Source organism: Scyliorhinus canicula, chromosome 18, assembly GCF_902713615.1.
Source record: "Scyliorhinus canicula chromosome 18, sScyCan1.1, whole genome shotgun sequence".
NCBI lineage: Eukaryota > Metazoa > Chordata > Chondrichthyes > Carcharhiniformes > Scyliorhinidae > Scyliorhinus > Scyliorhinus canicula.
The window spans coordinates 111,926,564-111,946,027 of NC_052163.1; the positions used below are offsets into that span (position 1 = coordinate 111,926,564).

Below are 19,464 nucleotides of genomic sequence, written 5' to 3' on the forward strand. Positions count from 1 at the left end.
ATTGCTGTCACTAATGTATGAAATGTAGCAGCCAATTTTTGTCTCATGGTCCTTTTAGATTCTCCCTTGAGATTATTTATCCCCATTATTCTGCCACACGTTCTTGGGTGGCACAGTGGTTAGCAGGGACCCAGATTTGATTCTGACCTCTGGCAACTGTGGAGTTTGCACGTTCTCCCCTTGTCTATGTGGATCTCTTCTGGGTGCTCCGGTTTCCTCCCTCTGTCCAAAGATGTACAGGTTAGATGCATTGGCCATGCTAAAAGAAAAATGCCCCAGTATCCAAAGATGTTCAGGTTGGATTATGGGATATGGTGGGGGATATGGGCTTGAGTAGGGTGATCTTTCAGAGGGTTGGTGCAGACTATATGGGCTGAATGGTATTCTGCAGTGAACTATGACAGATCCTTTTTCAGACACCTGTTATATTTTGTGGTTGTTGAGTGATTTCAAATGTTAGCTTGTGCTGTAGCTGGTTCTTACTTTCTGCAGTGAATTTTTTCCCCCAATTAAGGGCCAATCCACCTAACCTAGAGTTGTGGTGGTGAGTCCCACGCAGGCACGGGAAGAATGTGTAAACTCCACGCGTTCAGTGACCCACGGAATGGGATCGAACCTGGACCCTCAGTGCCTGAAGGCAGCAGTGCTAACCATTGCACCATTATGCTGCCCTTCTTTCTGCAGTGTTCTGAGGAAATGCCCACCCCCTATCAGTTCAAACTGGTTTCCCATGAGCCTGTGGATGAATATAGGTGCAAGCTGTCAAAATGGTATTGCTGTGTGTTGATGGCCAATCTATCTTCCAACCTTATTTATAAGAGTCTATATAACTCCACATTTGGACAGTTGCCTTGCTGCACAGATGCTCTCAATATTTTACAGATTTGTTGGTGCTAGGTGTTGTTCCAGTATGAACTTTGACTGCAATGGCCTCTCAGCAGTGTGACTGACTGGCACTACTTTTCTCCCATTTGCATCGTATGAAGTGTCAGTGATGTTCATGACTAAGTTTTTGAACTTAATAAGTTAATTGGATAGTCACTGCCATATAATCCAGAAAACTGGAATGCTGAGCTAAGAGCATTTTAAAATCTTCAAGATTCACTCTCATCTTGAGTGTATCTGTTATATTTACATTACACAATGGTTCTCTATCAGTGCCCTCTATGGAAAGCTTTACAACTGCATCGACAAGCATAGTTGCACAAGTGTTGCTTCATTTGCCACGTAGCTGAGATGATAGCTGAGGAAAACCGTAGCAGGTTTTTAAAAAAATTGCCCCTGAATGTCCAAAGATGTTAAGGTTATTTTACACACTTGAGGTGTGTAAAATAATCTCTGTGCTGCTTAAAAGAGAGTTAAACTAAATACCACATTTGAGACTTTGGATGGGCTTTTCTGCCTGCACGCACACAAGTATACAATAAAACTAAATCTCATTTTTAAAAAGACTGGTGCAGAGACATGGCTCCAGGAATGAAAGAGCAGAACATTTGAATGGTCTGAGCAAGGCGTGATGAGCATGAGAAAAATGAAGGTCTGGAATACATTTTCTTAATTTCTCTCTCTAATAAGTCTTACATGGCTACGCTCTTAAGCTAGTGAATAAGCAGGTGATCAGCTTGCACATCTTCTATTCTGCTCTGCCAGCTAGTTGCTTGGGAAAAAAAATGCAAGACAAGTCTAATTTTAGCTCTATAAATCTGGAGCCTTCTGACTGCAATGGCTGATAATCGTGCATGCTTGAGTGAGCCCAGGACATCTATTAAATGCTTGAAAAGCAGTACGGGCTCTGTACTCAGCTGATAGGACACAACTAGATTCCTGTTTTGCATGACATTCACTTATTTTTGGTTATTTTCCAAATCATTTAATAACTTGAGAAGCCGATCCCAGAACGATTAGTGCCACTTGCTGTTAAATGTTGTTTTGCACTTTTTTTGTTTTCTTTCCCCCAAATCCTCTAACTACCTATTTCTTTTTTTAGGTATTCGCCACACAGTTCAGGATGGCTGAGAAGTTTACTATTGAGAGCCCAGACGTGACTTACAACAAGGATTACATTGAGGCAGTATATCCCTACCAAACTACACATGTCTATGAAGAGGATGGATCAGTTAAGGTAAACTGTCTTTTTTCAGACTAATTTTATTGAATTAATAGTGCCAGAAAGGTAAGCAGCATGAATTTGTGGGTTAATTGTGTGCACAATTTTTAGTTAGTAACTAAAGTTTCTCAAGCTGTGAAAATTCAAAATGTGTAATGCTGTTAGCCAATAGATAGAATTTGTAAGAGATATTAAGTGCCAAATTCTCATGCACATGAAACTAGACGCAATGACCACCCAAAACAGAACACAATAGACTTGGCTATATAAGACTTAAAAGGAATCTGTGATCAAACAATTGAATCTCCACTCAAGTAAATTTTCAGACCATGTTTGTTGCTTTTTGACTTCTGTATTAAACTGGACCGTTTGGTCACGTATGCATATATTGCCTATGTTTGCTCTTCCTTTCCACTCCTGTCCAAATAAAAATGAACCCAAGGGTTTTTGGTAACATGTTTTGTCAATGTGCTATCTCCATCTCATTCCTCTTAAATCTTAAATCTGAAATCTGCCTGACAGCCTTTTTCTCATTGCCTTTGTTTTCTCATGCTGTAGAGGATGACGTTGATGGTGACCTTGCTGTGAACATAAGCAGCAAGGATTGGAGATATGAGGCAGCTTATAATTTATTTCTACTAATCTGCTGGTGCCAAGGAGGTCCCAGTGTCAGTTTTTATTGTGGTGTTAATCCAAAATATTGGTGTTTTACTGTTTTAAGGTAAAAGAAAGTGAAGTTAGTCGGGCTTCCTACTCCTGAAAATGTCCAGCAGCCTTGCTGGTAGGCACATGGATTGAAGAAGGCTCCATTGTGATGCTCCAAGTTGAATAACCTGACAGTTTAGTTATGCAGTTTGAACACTAAACATCCTCACTGGGTGAGGCACTGGAAAGCTACAATCTGGAATTGTACCCCATTAAAAGTAGGGGACAAATTCACATTTAAAAATTATTTGTCCTCTGGCTGAAAATGTACGGGGTATTGGTATTTTGTGACAAAGGTTTTTCTATTGCTGAAGAGAGATTGTTATATGGGGTGGAGAAGCTACGTTGTGCAAAAACATTGCCACATTGGTATCAAATTATCTTATCTTTTGTATACAGCAACTAAAACCAGACTAAAAATAAATCATGAAAAATGTGCCATGGATATATCTGTTTGTCTCATGATATCTCTGCCAATGCTGGTATTAGTTTGAGGATCAGATACACTTTTCTTTTTCAGTGTGATCCTGGTGATATCAAGTGGAAGAATTGTCTGGAAATCCACTGTGTTACTTGTGGGTGAGGGCATTAAGTATTACTATGCTAGAGATTTGAATTTGCAGCATGCTGTTTTGGAGCAGAATCCTACAGCATAGGAAGAGGTGATTTGCCACATCATACTGTGTCAGCTTTTTGAAAGAACCAACCAACCATCCCCTCATAGCCCTGTAATTTTATTCCCCTTATTAAAGTATTTAAAGAAATGGTGTATGGCTGCATCCTTGTGAAGTAGAATTTTGTTCACCATCGTAGAATTAAACCAAAGCTAAATTGGCCATGACATAGGCAAACATATTTTGAAGAATTCATTGATTCAACTCCCTTTATTTGGGAGAGACGTGATCTTGTGGGGAAGGGGGTTTCTTTATTGCACAGACTTGGTGCAGGCTGTTAACATTCTGGCCATTTAATGTCCTAATTTTTGTATTGTCTGTAAACAGACCTGCATCTTCCATGGTTTTGATTTGCAACCCCCATGGTTTTGATTTATAATCCTCTGATCTATGTGAGGGAAGTAGCCAACCATAAGATTGACCATGTCCTTTTTATCATGGTGTTGCACAGGTTTCCCACCCCACACTCCTATCCACTCAAGGTGGAGAATGTGATGCTGTTAAATTAATGGTGAGTTACAGATCACTCGGAGTCTGAGTTGCATATTGTAGTCTGGAACTATGCATAGTGGTGGTAGAGGCTTGAAATTTCTTGCCATCACATGGCTGACCAGGGATATCTCTCATCCATACTGTCCGCCATTGGCATGTGTTGGAAGAATTTACAGGTGAATGATCAACCTGTTTGGCCGCATTGTGTACACCTCTTCCTTGATTATAAAGTTGTTGGATAGGTGCTAACCTGGGGCATCTGATTTGAGGGAGGAGCAGTTGGTACTTAATTAAAATTAATCATAAGTTAATTACTGAAAATCAATACAATGCTTGACATGTGATAGTTTAACTATTCTGAAGATAATAGTTGAAGATGTCAGTGTCAGTTTGGATATTTTTTAACTGAATTGTTCTACATACTGTGGATTCTTCTGTTTCCCCCCACTGAGTCCTCCCATTGGTAAATGTAAATATACACTGGGAATTAAATATCCTAACACTGCTGCTCACTTCAGTCCAGCTTCTTTGAAGAATGCCTGAGATCAAGGCAGTTCTTTCCCTTTTGGTAAACATGTAATTGGTCATCCAGTAGTGCCTCCTTGGAGATGCCTTGTTAATAAATGTGACTTGCTTTAGCATGTCAAAGCTTGTTTGAACTATAGCCCTCATGTTTAATGGACATCTGCAGATTGGGTTGTTTAATACATCAGACCTGAGGAAGGTGTGTATCTGAAATTGCTTCCCTCTGGGAAGTGACAGGATTACTTCCTCCCAAAACAATTGATCACACATTGTCATGCTTTCTCTTTCATCTTCTCCATTTAAAAACACATTCTTGATCAGCGTTTTTAATGTATTGGCCCATCTAGTGCCAAAGAAGATTTTTGCAGTTTGAAGAAAGACTGAACTCTGCCTCCTTTGCACGAGCAATCAGTTGTCCAGAAGCCATTCTTTAGTGATGTCTTTTATCCATTCAAAATAGAAATGGTCAGCAGTGAAAAGCCACTTGGAGCAGCTTGGGTGTTTTTACGCCAGTGTTTCTTTGCATAATGGTTTTGCAAACTGGTTCAGTGTTCTGTTTTCCTTTTTCATTTGGCTGGTTTTACTTATTAAGCACCTGTCCTGTTGTGGTTAATGCTGCTTGTGACATTTCTAGGTAAAGTAAAGCAATTCGATCCCGAACGTTAAGGTCACAGGATCATAAACCCGTGTCTGACTATGTTATGGTAGCAATGGGTGAGATTTTTTCTGAAATATTTCTAGTTTGTAAGCATTATTAGGCAGCCCTTCAATGAGTGGTCTTGTCAGATGAATATGCATTACTAGAGCAATTATTGCATTGACATTCCACTTTCTAAATGTGCAGTGTGGATAATGTTAGATGGACTTGGTAGGGGCTCTAATTTACAATATTTAGCTTTGTTTGGGGTCCTCCTGCATTGTGCATGTGTATAATATTAACTGGGATTGTTTATTTATCTTTGTTGTTTCCTTCCTTGAAGATGTGGAGTGAGGTATTTTGCATCCCTTAATGCACCTTTGGTGTAATGTTATCTGAAATTCCCTTCCACCTGTTTACAATGCTATCAGGGTTTGTTATTGCCCTCCATGGTATTGTATTTATCTTTCAACTGAGATTGCACTTTTATTGTTGCTCAGTTGAGCAGATTGTGCAAGCATAATGCATTTGTTGCTGTTTCAACTTCATTGACCCTTAGAGTTGAACTGTCTCCAGGAGGAGCAAAAGTTAACTCTGAATTCTAATCCAAGACCAGTTGGCAAGTCTTTGTGACTCCCCTGGTGATGCCTTTATGCAAATGATTGTTTGAGTTTGTGTTTTAACTGATCTTTATGTTGGGCTCTGACTAGGTGAAACCATGTTCTACCAAATTCACCTTCCGTACGGAGAGGAAGGTGCCAAAACTTGGCGTTATGCTAGTTGGATGGGGTGGTAACAATGGAACAACAGTTACTGCAGCAGTTCTGGCCAACCAGTTGGGACTTTCCTGGATGACCAAAACAGGAGAAAAGGTTGGTTGTTTCTTACGCCACTTAATTTAACTGCTTATGCATTTCAGGATGTAGGTAAAATTTAGAGGGTTGTAAAATATTGGGTGAATCTAAATGCATTGCAATATCTCGTCATAGAATAAAGCCCCTGAGATGCTAAACTAGTAAGCAGCAATATACTGAGCAGACGTGTTATGAGCCAGGGCTTTGAAAGTCCACACTATATTATGAAGCTCATCTGACCTATAACGTTTCATGTTGAATTTGGCTAGGATGAGTACTAGACCCTTTGCTTCAGGTATGATTCATCAGACTTCCTCGGCGCTTTTATCAAAACAAAGTTAACATGTATAAAACAAGAATTTGGTATCCATTACAAACATGAAGAAAACACAGCAGCTACAGTAATCTATGTATGTAACTCTTAATTAATCTCCCTTAATAGCTGTTCCAATTCAATACAAAATCCAATAAACGAAAACCCCTTTCAAGGGTGTGGCCCAGCACACTGTAATCTCACTTGAGTGGGACTGGTCCTTTCCCTGACATCCAGCCTCCAACCAGCAGATTCAAAACTCCTTCCGGAAAGCAACTCTATCTTTAAAGTTACCAAGGCAGTTTGCCACACCCAATGTGCTTTCAGTTCCCTGGAACAGCTTTAAAATGAAAACCGGGAAACACTGCTTCTCTTCTGCAGTCCAAAGCAACAAACCGAAACCCCAACACTAAAGACCCCCTCACCTGACAGCCACAGCCCAGCTACAATCACAAATGACATCACTGAAGCCATGTTACAAGTCATGTGGTTAGCCCAAACCTTTATTAAAGGGACACATGACAGACTCCAGTCATGATCCTATACAATTTTGCGCTGAGGACCCGGGTTCTAATCCTGGCCCTGGGCCACTGTCCGTGTGGAGTTTGCACGTTCTCCCCATGTCTGCATGGGTTTCACCCCCACAACCCAAAAATGTGCTGGTTGGGTGGTTTGGCCACCTACATTTCCCCTTAATTGGGAAAAAAAAATTAAAATAAAAACAAAAGTGATCCTATATAATTCTTTGACACAACAGGTGGTATTGGGGAACCTGTTGCCTAGTTATGCTTCTGGTTGGTTGGTGTATATTCAAATCCTTTATTTGAACATGAAATCCACAAATGGCTCAGTAGGTAAAAGTGCCATCTGGCTACAGCATTTAAGGTACATTACCACATGGCCGTGACTTTGATTTGTGCTGGAGTGCACCAGAGAATCAACTGAGGTACTACAATACCTCTGGATAGATAACAAAATGTCTGCCATGGTTCTGCACACGTACTGACCCGTGCTAATGAGTGCATTGTGGGATATGATCAGACATGGGGAAACCGTGGGCGCAATTCTCCGCTCTCTCGAAAATTTGGAGAATAGCGGGCAGCGTAAATTTTTACGGACACGCTGGTCCGACGCCCTCCCGCTATTCTTCTTCCTCCCCACCCCCCCCCCCCACCCCCGCCCGCCTCCCGACACGAATCGCTGCCCGCCGTTTTTTTACGGCGAGCAGCGATTCTCTCCTGGCCGATGGGCCGATTTCCAAGGCCTTTACGGCCGTTTTTACAAGCGTAAAACACCTGCTCTGACCGTTCGTAAAAACGGCCGTAAAGTCCCGTTCTCGGGAACCATGGCTTACGGCCGTGCCAAGGGTTGCGTGGGCACCGATCGCGGGCAGCAGGTACTTACCCCGCGCACTCTTTCTCCCTCCGCCGCCCCGATGGATCCTTCTGTGGGGCATAACGGCCCGCGCATGCGCGGGTTTCACGCACAAGCGCGATGACGTCATCCGTGGATTGGAGTCGTCCAATCCGCGCATGCGTGGCTGACGTCATCTGACGCGTCAGCCGTCGCTAACTCTGGCCAGCGGGCTTAACGAAATTCGTTAAGCCCGCGATGCCGGAGTTCACAGTCGCGCGATACTAGCCCCAACCGGGGCGCTGAATCGGTTCCCGGTCGGGGGGCGGAGGCTGGCGTCAAACGCGCCCGTTTTTGACGCCAGCTTCCCGAGTTTTCGGAACTCGGGAGAATCGCGCCCCATGTTTGACAGGTTTTTTTTAAATAGGTCAAGTAAAGGGGAAGCAGTCCATTTGTACGATCCTTTAGTATGCAAGATAAGGACTCGTGGAGTTGGAGGTAATGCATTAGCAAGGATGGAGGAATAAAATTCTTACAGTACAGAAGTAGACCACTTGGCATATCCAGTCCGCACCAATCTCTGGAAAGAGCAACCCACCCAGGCCCGCATCCCAGTAACCCTACCTAACCTTTTGGATACTAAGGGGCAAGTTAGCATGGCCAATTCACCTAACCTGCACATCTTTGGACTGTGGGAGGAAATCCACGTTGACACTAAAAGTGCAAACTCCAGGCAGCACGTTAGCGCAGTGGGTTAGCCCTGTGGCCTCAGTGCCTAGGTCCCAGGTTCGATCTCAGCTCTGGGTCACTGTCCGTGTGGAGTTTGCACATTCTCCCTGTGTTTGCGTGGGTTTCGCCCCCACAACCCAAAGATGTGCAGAGTAGATGGATTGGCCATGCTAAATTGCTCCTTAATTGGAAAAATGAATTGGGCACTTTAAATGTTTTTTTAAAAGTGCAAACGCCACACATTCAATCACCCGAGGCTGGAATTGAACCCAGGTTCCTGGTGCTGTGAGGCAATAGTGCTAACCACTCTCCCCATCAAAGGATAAAGTGGAGTAGGGATAAACAGGCCTTCGTCAAGTTGGCAGTCTAACCAGTGAAGTGCTACAAGTCCAACAGGTTTGTTTCAAATCACTAGCTTTCGGAGGACTGCTCCTTCCTCGGGTGAATAAAGAGGCAGATTCCAGAAACACATATATAGACAGAGTCAAAGATGCAATACAATGCTTTGAATGCGAGCATTTGCAGGTAATTAAGTCTTTACAGATCCAGAGAGGGGTAATCCCAGGTTAGAGGTGTGAATTGTCTCAAGCCAGGACAGTTGGTAGAATTTCGCAAGCCCAGGCCAGATGGTGGGGGGCTGAATGTAGTGTGACATAGCTTTGTATTGACAGCAGTACAAGCTGGCTGGAGGACACCAACTGCAGAGCGACATAGGCAGGTTACAGGAGTGGTGAAAAGTGAGTTTATTCACTTTTTAGTTGTGAGAATAACAACACACACAATATTTTTTTTAAGATGTGAAACTTTTAAATGTTGATATTTAGAGACTTGGATGCAGTTGTGCAAGAAACACCCAAGTCAAAATGTAAGTACAGCAAGAAATTGCGAACGCCAGTGACACGCTGGCCTTTATTGCAAGGGAATTGGAATTCGTGCTAAAGTTGTACAGGACTTTGGTGAGACCACAACTGCAGTACTATGCCATTTTAGTTGTCATAAAGGAAGGATGTACTTGCAATGAAGGCAGAACACAAAAGGTGGGGGTTCTTGGATAGAAGTATGGGTTGAGAGGATTCTCGTATGGTGAGAGGCTGATTGGGTCCATATTCTTTGGTGTTTATAAGAATGAGAGTTAAAATCCCTACAGTGCAGAAGGCGATCATTTGGCCCATCGAGACTGCACCGACCCTTCGAAAGAGCACTCTACCCATGTCCACTCACCCATCCACCAAGCCCTATCCCCATAACCAACCCACACATAACTTGGACACCAAGGTGCAATTTATGGTCAATTCACCTAACCCACACATCTTTGCACTGTGGGAGGAAACCAGAGCACCCAGAGGAAACTCACACAGACATGGGGAGAATGTACGAACTCCACACAGACAGTGACCCAAGATCGGAATTGAATCCGGGTCCCTGGCGCTGTGAGGCAGCAGTACTAACAACTGTTAGAGTTGATCTCCTTGAAACACAAGATTCTGAAGTGGGTTGACAGGATAGACACTGAAAAGTTATTTTCCCGTGATTCTAGAACACTGGCACCATCCGAGGATAAAGGGGGGGGCGCTATCATTTTGGACTGAATTTTATTTGCTCTTGGGGATTTCAATCTTTAGAATTCTCTACTCCAGAAGGCAGTGGATGCTTAATTGGTGAATATATTAAAGGCTGTGAATCGAGGGATATGGGAAGCAGGTGGGACAATGGAGCTGACGGTCAGCCGTGATTGCATTTGGAGGAGCAGGCGTGATGGATTATATGCTTTTATTTCTTGTGTTTGTGATTTTCTTCCACTTCATCCAATATCCTGTTGAAGCGTTTTTTTTGCATAGGGCTACTATGATGAAATATCATCAGGCTTGTTAGACATTGATTTCAAGAGCCAACCTTTGAGCGAAGAATTTCTTTGAGCAGGTGGCCTCTTCTGTGTTGTAAATACTATAGAACTCCCACTCAGTCTCGATTTGTGCAGATGATGTATATTTTAGAACTTGCATTAACTTTTTTTGTTTTCCCTAAACTCCAAACATGTAGGTTGCTAATTACTATGGATCCTTGTTTCAAGCCTCCACTGTCTGCCTTGGGACTGGTCCTGCTGGTGATGTATATGTGCCCTTCAAGGATCTACTGCCCACAGTGAATCCAAATGACATTGTGTTTGATGGTAGGTATCATGCTAGATGTATGGCTGCATTATCAGAAACCATTGGATTTGTTGGTTATTGGTTCATAGGATTCCTACAGTGTGGATGTCAGAGAAGAACTGAGAGTGACCTACTTGAAATTGAAACTATGACATCATTCAGATTTTCTTGGCAGAATAAAAACAAAAAGTATGTTCCTGCTGCTGCCTGAACCAGCAGTTGAAGTGTTGGCTAGTGTAGACTTATGAGTGATGAACAGACACTTCCAACACTGAAGGTTCAACTCAATTTTATTAACTACTTCTAACTAACTAACACATGATGACTGTGGGTCTAAATGATGCTAACTTAAACTAGAGACCTAAGCCTTGTCCGAACCAGTTGATTCTCTCAGCGTGTGGTGCGTGTCTGTGCTGGGCTGGATGAGTTCTTGTTACACCTGAGAGGCAGCACCCAGAATGAGCGGGAACCGTGGTGCCTTCTGCCTTTATAGTATGTGTATTCTAACTGGTGATTGGCTGCGGTGTTTGTACATGTTGATTGGTCCCTGTGTGCCCATCAGTGTGTTTGCACCATGATATACTGGTGTATATTATGACATCCCCCCCCCTCCCTCCTTTTATTAAAAAATGTTGATATAGGCATGTGATAATAAATAGTGTGGGTGTGTGGAGAATGTACCTAGCTACGTGTGAGGTGCGAAGACATATGTACAAAGCAATATACTGGGAACAAGACTATTTACAGAGGAAGGTGCCTGGTGCAGGTGACTACCATGAACTGGAACAACCAACGAATCTATTTACAAATCACTGGAAAACTAATGTAACAATGAAGGATCTAGAAAAAAAAATTTCAGAAAGTCCACATGTGTACAGAGTTCATAAGTTCAGTCTCTGAGGTGGGCAATGAACTCTGGTTGACCGCCTCAAGGGTGGGGCAATGGCTGGCGGATCAGGAGCTGGGAGGGCTGCAGCACCGTCAGGGGCAGGCAAAGTGACCGGAAGAGCCACACAGTCCACGGCAGGATCAGTAGAAGAGCTGGTCGGAGGATCCCGTGATGACCCTGGAACCAGGCGAAGAGCACGCCTGTTGCAGCGCCGGATGGATCCATCCGATAAGCAGACCAGAAAGGAGCGGGGGGGCCTTAGAACGACAGCAGGCGCAGACCAGCCACCATCCGGGAGGTGGATGCGAACCTTGTCCCGTGGATGGATGTCGGGAAGGTCAGCAGCCCGTGAGTTGTAGGAAATTTTCTGCTGCAGTTGAGACGTGCATGCGGTGGAGCACGCGGATATAATCGAGGTTGGGAGTGAGAATCGATGGCACCGACGTCCTGAGGGTGCGGTTCATTAGTAGCTGAGCAGGTGACAGGCCGGTGGAGAGCGGGACGGAGTGTTAGGCTAGCAGAGCAAGATGGAAATCTGAGCTGGCATCAGCAGCCTTGCTGAGGAGCCGCTTAATGATGTGGACTCCCCTTTTCCACCTTCCCACTGGATTGGGGGTATAGGGGACTGGACCTAACGTGCTCAAAGTTAGTGTCGGGCGAAGCCGGCCCATTCCTGGCTCGTGAAACGGGCCATTGTCTGACATGACCGTCAGTGGAATGCCATGTCGAGCAAATGTCTCCTTACACGCCCTGATCACAGCCGAGGATGTGAGATCGTGCAGCCTGATGACCTCCGGGTAACTGGAGAAGTAGTCGATGATGACTTTGTCCCTGCCCAATGCATGGAGAACAAGTCGATGCCCACTTTGGTCCAAGCCGATGTGACGAGCTCATGGGACATCAGGGTCTCCCGTGGTTGGGTGGGCTGAAAACGCTGGCAGGTAGAGCAGTTGAGCACCACATTGGCGATGTCATCGTTGATGCCCGGCCAGTAGATGTCTTCTCTGGCCCTGCGGCGGCGTTTCTCGATTCCTAAATGGCCTTCAAGGAGTTGCTCTAACACTAGCTGGCACATGCTTTGTGGAATGACGATGCGATCCAATTTCAGGAGCACCCCATCGACAACCGCCAGGTCATCAGACGTTGTAAAATTGTGGGCATTGGCCTTGAGCCACCCGTCTGACATTAGACTCATCACCCGCTGCAGAAGTGGATCAGCAGCTGTCTCGCGGCAAATTTGCATCAGTCGTGCATCCGAAGCTGGAAATGGGAGGCTACAAGCTGAACTTGAGCATCTATTTGGCAAATGAAGCCGTCATGATCACACTGAGTTGTGATCAACCTTGAGAGGGCATCGACAACGGCAAGGTCCTTGCCAGTGGTATAGATCAGTTGAAAGTTGTACCTGCGCAGCTTGAGTAGGATACACTGGAGGTGAGGAGTCATGCCATTCAAATCCTTCTTTGATGATATTTGCAAGCGGGCGGTGGTCGGTTTCAACCGTGAACTGCGGAAGTCTATAGATGTAGTCGTGGAACTTCACGACTCCAGTGAGAAGGCCAAGACACTCTTCTCAATTTGCGCATAGTGCTGCTCTGTGGGGGTCATCGCCCGCGACGCATACGCAACGGGGGCCCGTGACGAGGCCTCGTCTCGTTGCAGGAGCACAGCACCAATCCCTGACTGACTGGCAATCTCTACAAATACAGTAGAGATTTTGGTCTCTTTGGTCGGGTCGAAAAAGGCCAACACTGGTGCCGTGGAAAGCTTGGCTTTCAGCTCCTGCCATTCACGCTCGTGAGCGGGGAGCCATCGGAAATCTGTGCTTTTGCGAATCGGGTCTCTTTTGAGGGCCATGGTGTGTGAGGCAAGATTTGGGATGAACTTCCCGAGGAAATTCACCATACCCAGGAACCGGAGGACCGCTTTCTTGTCCTCGGGCGTCATTCATGGACGTGATTGCTGCAATCTTGTCCTCGTCCGGACGCACCCCCTGGTGGGAGATGTGATCCCCCAGTAACTTGATGCTCGGCTGGCCGAAGGAGCATTTGGCCCTATTGAGGCGGAGGACGTGTTTGTGGATGCACCTGAAAACGTGCTTAAGGCGGGCAATGTGTTTCTGCGGGGTGGTTGACCAGATAATGTTGTCGACATATACCCGGACGCCGTTGATCCCCTCCATCATCTGCTCCATGATCGTTTGGAAAACATCGGGCGCAGAAATGATGCCGAATGGCATCCAGTTATAGCAGAACCTGCCAAAGGGTGTATTGAACGTACACAGCTTCCTGCTTGACTCATCTAGTTGGATCTGCCAGAAACCCTTCGAGGCATCCAGTTTTGAGAATAGTTTGGCGTGGGCCCTCTCGGACATGAGCTCCTCACGTTTTGGTTTTAGGTAGTGCTCCCGCATGATATTCTGGTTTAGATCTTTAGGATCAATACAGATCCGCAACTCGCCGGACCCTAGAGATGACTCCTTGGTCCTGGAGCTGTTGGTTGAGGCAGTCCATGAGGGGCGCTGGCACTCTGCGAGGTGCGTGGACGACAGGCGTGGCGTTGGGCTTGAGAAAGATTTTGTATGTGTACGGGAGCGTGCTCGTGTCTTCGTAGACATCATGGTATTGCTGGATGATGGAGTCGAGTTGCACCCTGAGGTCTCTGTCAGAGGATGCAGACACATCGCTTGAAGAGAGTGTACTCTCTGCACCTAAGTGGAGCAGCTTGCATGCCTGCGCACCAAGCAAGGAGGCTTTTGAGGCAGCAACAATCTCAAATGGGAGAATGACTGAGCACTATGTGTCACCTCGAGGCGGCAGGAGCCGCTGGCAGCGATGGCATTGCCATTATAGTCCAGCAATTTACACGCAGATGACAGGACAGCAGACTACACAAAGCTTATGAAAATCAGACAACACTATGAGATTGGCAGAAGTGCTAGTATCCAGGCAGAACCTGACAGGGGACCGGTTGACCGTAAGGGTGGCACACCACTCCATCCTGGTTGACGCTGTGGGCGTGGACTGGTTCAGTGCCACGCTGGGGGGACATCCTGTTCGTGGTAACGACGCCGATTTGGAACGGTACCTGTGGGTCATCGCAGGCACAGTCGGAAGCAAGGTCTGGAGTAGGTTCATTGATGGCAGGCTGGATAGCCCTGACGTCTCTGTGGGGCTGAGTGGACCTCCTTAAAATTAGCAGGAAGGGACGATCTGCACATTGTAGCTTAGTGGCCTCGTTTGCCACACTGCAGGCAGCGTCAGGACTTTGCGGGACATTGGCGCTTTAAGTGGCCGTTGCCACACGCCGGAGCATCGGGACATTCGTCGCGCCATGCGTGGGGTGATCGGTGTGGCGCGCACCTGCGCGAAGCGGTCCATGACATCACGCTCTTTGCGTGCAGGCGCGGGACTCTGTGAAAAGCGGAGTTGAAAATGTGCAGAGCATGGTCCCCGGCTGTGGAGAGAAAGAGCAATCGTCCGTGTACAGAGGCCAGGGACCTGGAAGCTGCCTCAGACACACGTGGTTTTTTTCCAGATCAGACACTAACATGAGGCCCATTTTTATGTTTAGGTGGGCAGGTGTAAAATGGACACTATTAGAACAAAAAGTTCTTACAAAGTCCCAGCCAACATTTATACTTACTACCAACCATACCAAAACATGAATATTATGTTACAGTTTGACTGCTGAAAATTGCAACATTTCAGGAACAGTTCCTATGCTCTGGTGCTTCCTTACTGAATTTTAAAATTAAGTTTTGAGACTTTGTTTTCCAGGCTGGGATATCTCCTCCATGAACCTCGCAGATGCCATGGGGCGAGCTCAGGTCCTCGACTGGCAGCTTCAGGAACAGCTGAAGCCTCACATGAAGAAGTTCCACCCTCGACCTTCTGTTTACATTCCAGAATTCATTGCTGCTAATCAGGAGGACCGAGCAGATAATTTAATCCAAGGTTCCAAAAAGGAGCAGGTACAGAAATGTTTGGTGTACTAGGTAAAGATGCTCACCCTCTAAGCTGCACTGATCCAGGGATTGTTTTTTTTGTCATTTACAGCATAAATAAAGACCATTCGGCCTGTCTTATCCGCATAGGCTCCCAAAAGAGCTACTCAGCTAGTCCCTATCTCCATAGCTGTCTAAATTAATCACCTTTCAAATATATATCCAGCTCTCTTTTGAAACCTCCTATGGACTCCGCCTCCACTCTCCCAGACAGCGCATTCCAAACCCCAACAACTGAATAAAGAGGTTTCTCCTCATCTCGCCCTCGGCCCTCTTATTAACCATTTTGAAATTGTGACACCCTAGTCAGATATTTTTTAAAATAAATTTAGAGCACCCAATTTCTCTCTTCCGATTTACAGGACAATTTTGTGTGGCCAATTCACCTACCCTGCACATTTTTGGGTTGTGGGAGTGAGATCCCACACGGGGAGAATGTGCAAACTCTACACAGATCATGACCGTTGGGATCAATCCGGATCCTCTGTGTGCCGTGAGGCAGCAGTGCTAACCACTGCCAGACCATACCACCCCTCCCTAGTCACTGACATACCAAATAGTGGATGGAAACAGAATATCCTACTTTCCCCTCAAAATTGTTCATAACTTTGAGCACCTCAATAAAGTCACATCTTCTTCTCTGCTCTAAGGAGAACAGGCCCAATTTCTCCCATCTTTCCTTGTATCAAAATTTCTCATTCCTTGTATCATTCTAGTAAATCTCTGCACTCTCTCTCCAGAACATCCTTCCTTAAATAAGGTGTCCAGAACTGAACGCAATACCCCAAATGTGGTCTGGCCAGGGCTTTGGCATCACTTCCTTGCTTTTATATTCTATGCCTCTATTTATAAACCCAAGAATCCTATAAGCCTTCTTAACAACTGCTTCAACTTGCCTGGCCACCTTCTGAGAATTATGCACTTGAACCTCGGTCACTCTGCTCCTGTACTCCCCTCAAAAGTTGTACCATTGAGCCTATATTGTCTCCCCTTGTTTCTTCTACCAAAAGGCATTACTCACATTTTGCTACATTGAAGTTCATCTGACAACTGTCTGCCCATTTGTCCAACTTGTCAATGGCCCTTTTTGAAGTCGCTCAGCATCATCCTCACAATTCACTATTCTCCCTAGCTTGGTATCATCTGCAAATTTAAAGATTTTTCCCTCAACACCCACTTCTAAATCATTTGTATGAATCAGAAAAAGCAAGGGGCCCAACACCTGAGCCCTGGAGAACACCACTTTCAACTTGTCTCCAGCCTGAGGAATGCACATCTAACTCTACCCTCTGTTTCATATCTCTTGGCCAACTTCTAATTCCAGTTGCCAAGGACTCATCAATCCAAAACATTTTCAATTTGCTAACCAACCTGCTGTGTGGCAAATGCTTTCTGAAAGTCCAAATATACAACATCCACGGCACCAACCATCATCCACCATCACCTCATCAAAGAACGCGATTAAATTTGTCAGACATGACCTGCCCTTGACAAAACCATGTTGACTGTCTAGTATTAATTTATTTTTCTCATGTGTGTTTATCTTATCCCATATTATGGCCTCCATCAATTTTCCCACTATTGACATCAAGCTGACAGGTCTGTAGTTTGCTGGGTTATCCTTTGCCCCTTTCTTAAACAATGGCGTCGCATTTGCAAACCTCCAGTCCCTGGGACTAATCCTGTGTTTCGAGAGGCCTTGAAAATTTCTGTGAGTGGCGCTGCAATATGCTCCCTTACCCCTCTCGGCAATCTAGGATGCATCCCATCTGGGCCTGGTGACTTCTCTGCCTGGAGTGCTGCCAACCTTTTGAGCACCTTTTCTTTATCACTATACTACTCAGTTGCTTAACACCCACATTTTCAACTAGGCCATTGTCACCTTCTAATTTGGTAAAGACCGAAGCAAAGTTAATTTCGTCTCACTGCCATACTCTCCAGTGAACAGTTTACCCTGCTTATTCCTAATGGGCCCCACTCTATCCTTCACTAATCTTTTACCATTAACATGCTTGAAGAACATTGTGCTATTTGTTTTAGCACAGCCTGCCCCCTTTCCTCATGCTTCCTCTTACCTTTCCTTATTCCAGCCTTAGCACCTCCCCTCCATTTGAGGTACTGATCCTGATTTCTATTGCCATTATTATACTGGCATGCATCATATGCCTCTTTTTTTTTTTCTTCCTTATTTTGTCATCAATATCCTTCATCATCCAGGGCACTCTAGCTTTGGCTACCCCATATTTATTTCTCATGGGCACATACCTAGCTTGCACCCTATTCATCTTTCTTTTGAAAGTTTGCCCCCTCTTTTTTTTTTTCATCCACTGTTTTATCCACCAAAATGCGTTTCCAATCAACCTGCTCCAGTTTAGTTTTTAGACCCTTAAAATTTGCCCTTTTCCAATCTGGGATCTTAATCAGTGACTGCCTTTTATCATTTACCAACTTAATGTTGAATCTTATTACATTGTTAATCGCTACTTTCCAATAGCTCCCCTACTCTACATTCTCCATCTGCCCTGCTTCATTTCTTAGGACCCAGATCCAGCACTGCTAGCTCTCTGGTAGGACTTGAAATGTGCTGTTCCAGAAAGTTCTCCTGCGCACGCTGCAGGAATTTCTCCTTCCGTGCCCCACACTCTACCCTTTCCCAGTCAACCATAGGGTAATTGAAATCCCCAATTATCTCAAAATCTACTTGACCTACAGGTTTCCATAACTTGCCTACAAATGCTCTTTGCCACTTCCTCCCCACAATTTGAAGATCTATAATAAATACCAAACCAGGGTCACTGCACCCTTCATTTTCTCACCTCCAATCTTCGATTCTAATTCAGGAAGTGGATCTCGTTTAAGGGCTATGATACTATCTTTGACCAAGACAGCTACACCACCTCACTTTTTACCCACCCTGTTTCTACTAATAACCTTATACCCAGAAATGTTAAGTATCCAGTCCTGTTCTGGTTTGAGCTACTATGTCATATGCTTCTAGAGCAATTTCTGCTTCCAGTTCCCCAATTGTGTTGACTATATACTCCTGACCTTTGGGAGGAGACCATTTTTTTTGTTTACTATCAACACTATCTTTCCCTCATTTCCAGAATGGTGAAGCTCGTGGCACGGGTAGTATTTCTGAGATTACTACCCTGGAAGTCCTATGTTTCAACCTACTCCTGAAACTAGCCCTACAAGACCTTAAATCTTGTGGTCTACATGAACCGCAACCTCTGGTTGTTCACCCACCTTTCCAGAAGTTTAAAATATTTTTATTCTCCTCTTTCACATTTTCATCAAATATATACCCACAACAAATAACCAATAATAACAAATACAGTGGCAATCCTCTGACCAACAACCCCTTTATCGTACCAACCCCCAACATCAAATACGAACAAAGAAAAAAAGAATCCAGTCATCACCAATAACCTCTCTCTTCTAGCCTCGCCCTCTTCTGGTGTGCAGTGAAGAGAGTCACTGATCCAAATTAGCCACATGTTAAAGGACTACTACCCTGCATGCACTACTTGCAGATATGACTGTCCGAGATGGTTTGTGAATCCAAAACCTCCCACATCTTGCATGCCACGCACATCACAAGCTTTCCCAGAGGCCCTGCCATTTCTTTTACTGATCAAGATGTTGCACATTGCTGAGGCTACAATCTATCTCGCTCGTGCTCTCTCTCTCTCTGGATTCTCTCTCTGGATTCTCTCTCTGGATTCTCTCTCTGGATTCTCTCTCTGGATTCTCTCTCTGGACTCTCTCTCTCTCTCTCTCTCTCTCTCTCTCTCTCTCTCTCTCTCTCTCTGGATTTTTCTCTCTCTCTCTCTCTCTGGACCTCCTCTCTCTCTCTCTCTCTCTCTGGATATTTTACTCTCTCTCTCTCTGGATATTTTACTCTCTCTCTCTCTCTCTGGACTCTCTCTCTCTCTCTCTGGACTCTCTCTCTCTCTCCTCTGGACCTCTCTCTCTGGACTCTCTCTCTCTCTCTCTCTCTCTCTGGATCTCTCTCTCTCTCTCTCTC

At 45.0% G+C, this 19,464-nt stretch overlaps 1 protein-coding gene across 1 annotated transcript in view; it reads left to right on the plus strand.

Annotated features, from left to right (window-relative positions):
- The first annotated feature begins 1,450 nt into the window (after positions 1–1,450).
- The window catches only part of LOC119952945 (inositol-3-phosphate synthase 1-B-like), a 21,548-nt gene continuing 3,534 nt past the window's right edge, over positions 1,451–19,464 (plus strand). The window contains exons 1-5 of the mRNA XM_038776583.1: positions 1,451–1,537; positions 1,988–2,122; positions 5,851–6,012; positions 10,430–10,559; positions 15,208–15,416. Coding sequence (XP_038632511.1) covers positions 1,517–1,537; positions 1,988–2,122; positions 5,851–6,012; positions 10,430–10,559; positions 15,208–15,416 — 657 coding nt within the window. The 5' untranslated portion in view covers positions 1,451–1,516. The remainder of the gene's footprint in view (positions 1,538–1,987; positions 2,123–5,850; positions 6,013–10,429; positions 10,560–15,207; positions 15,417–19,464) is intronic.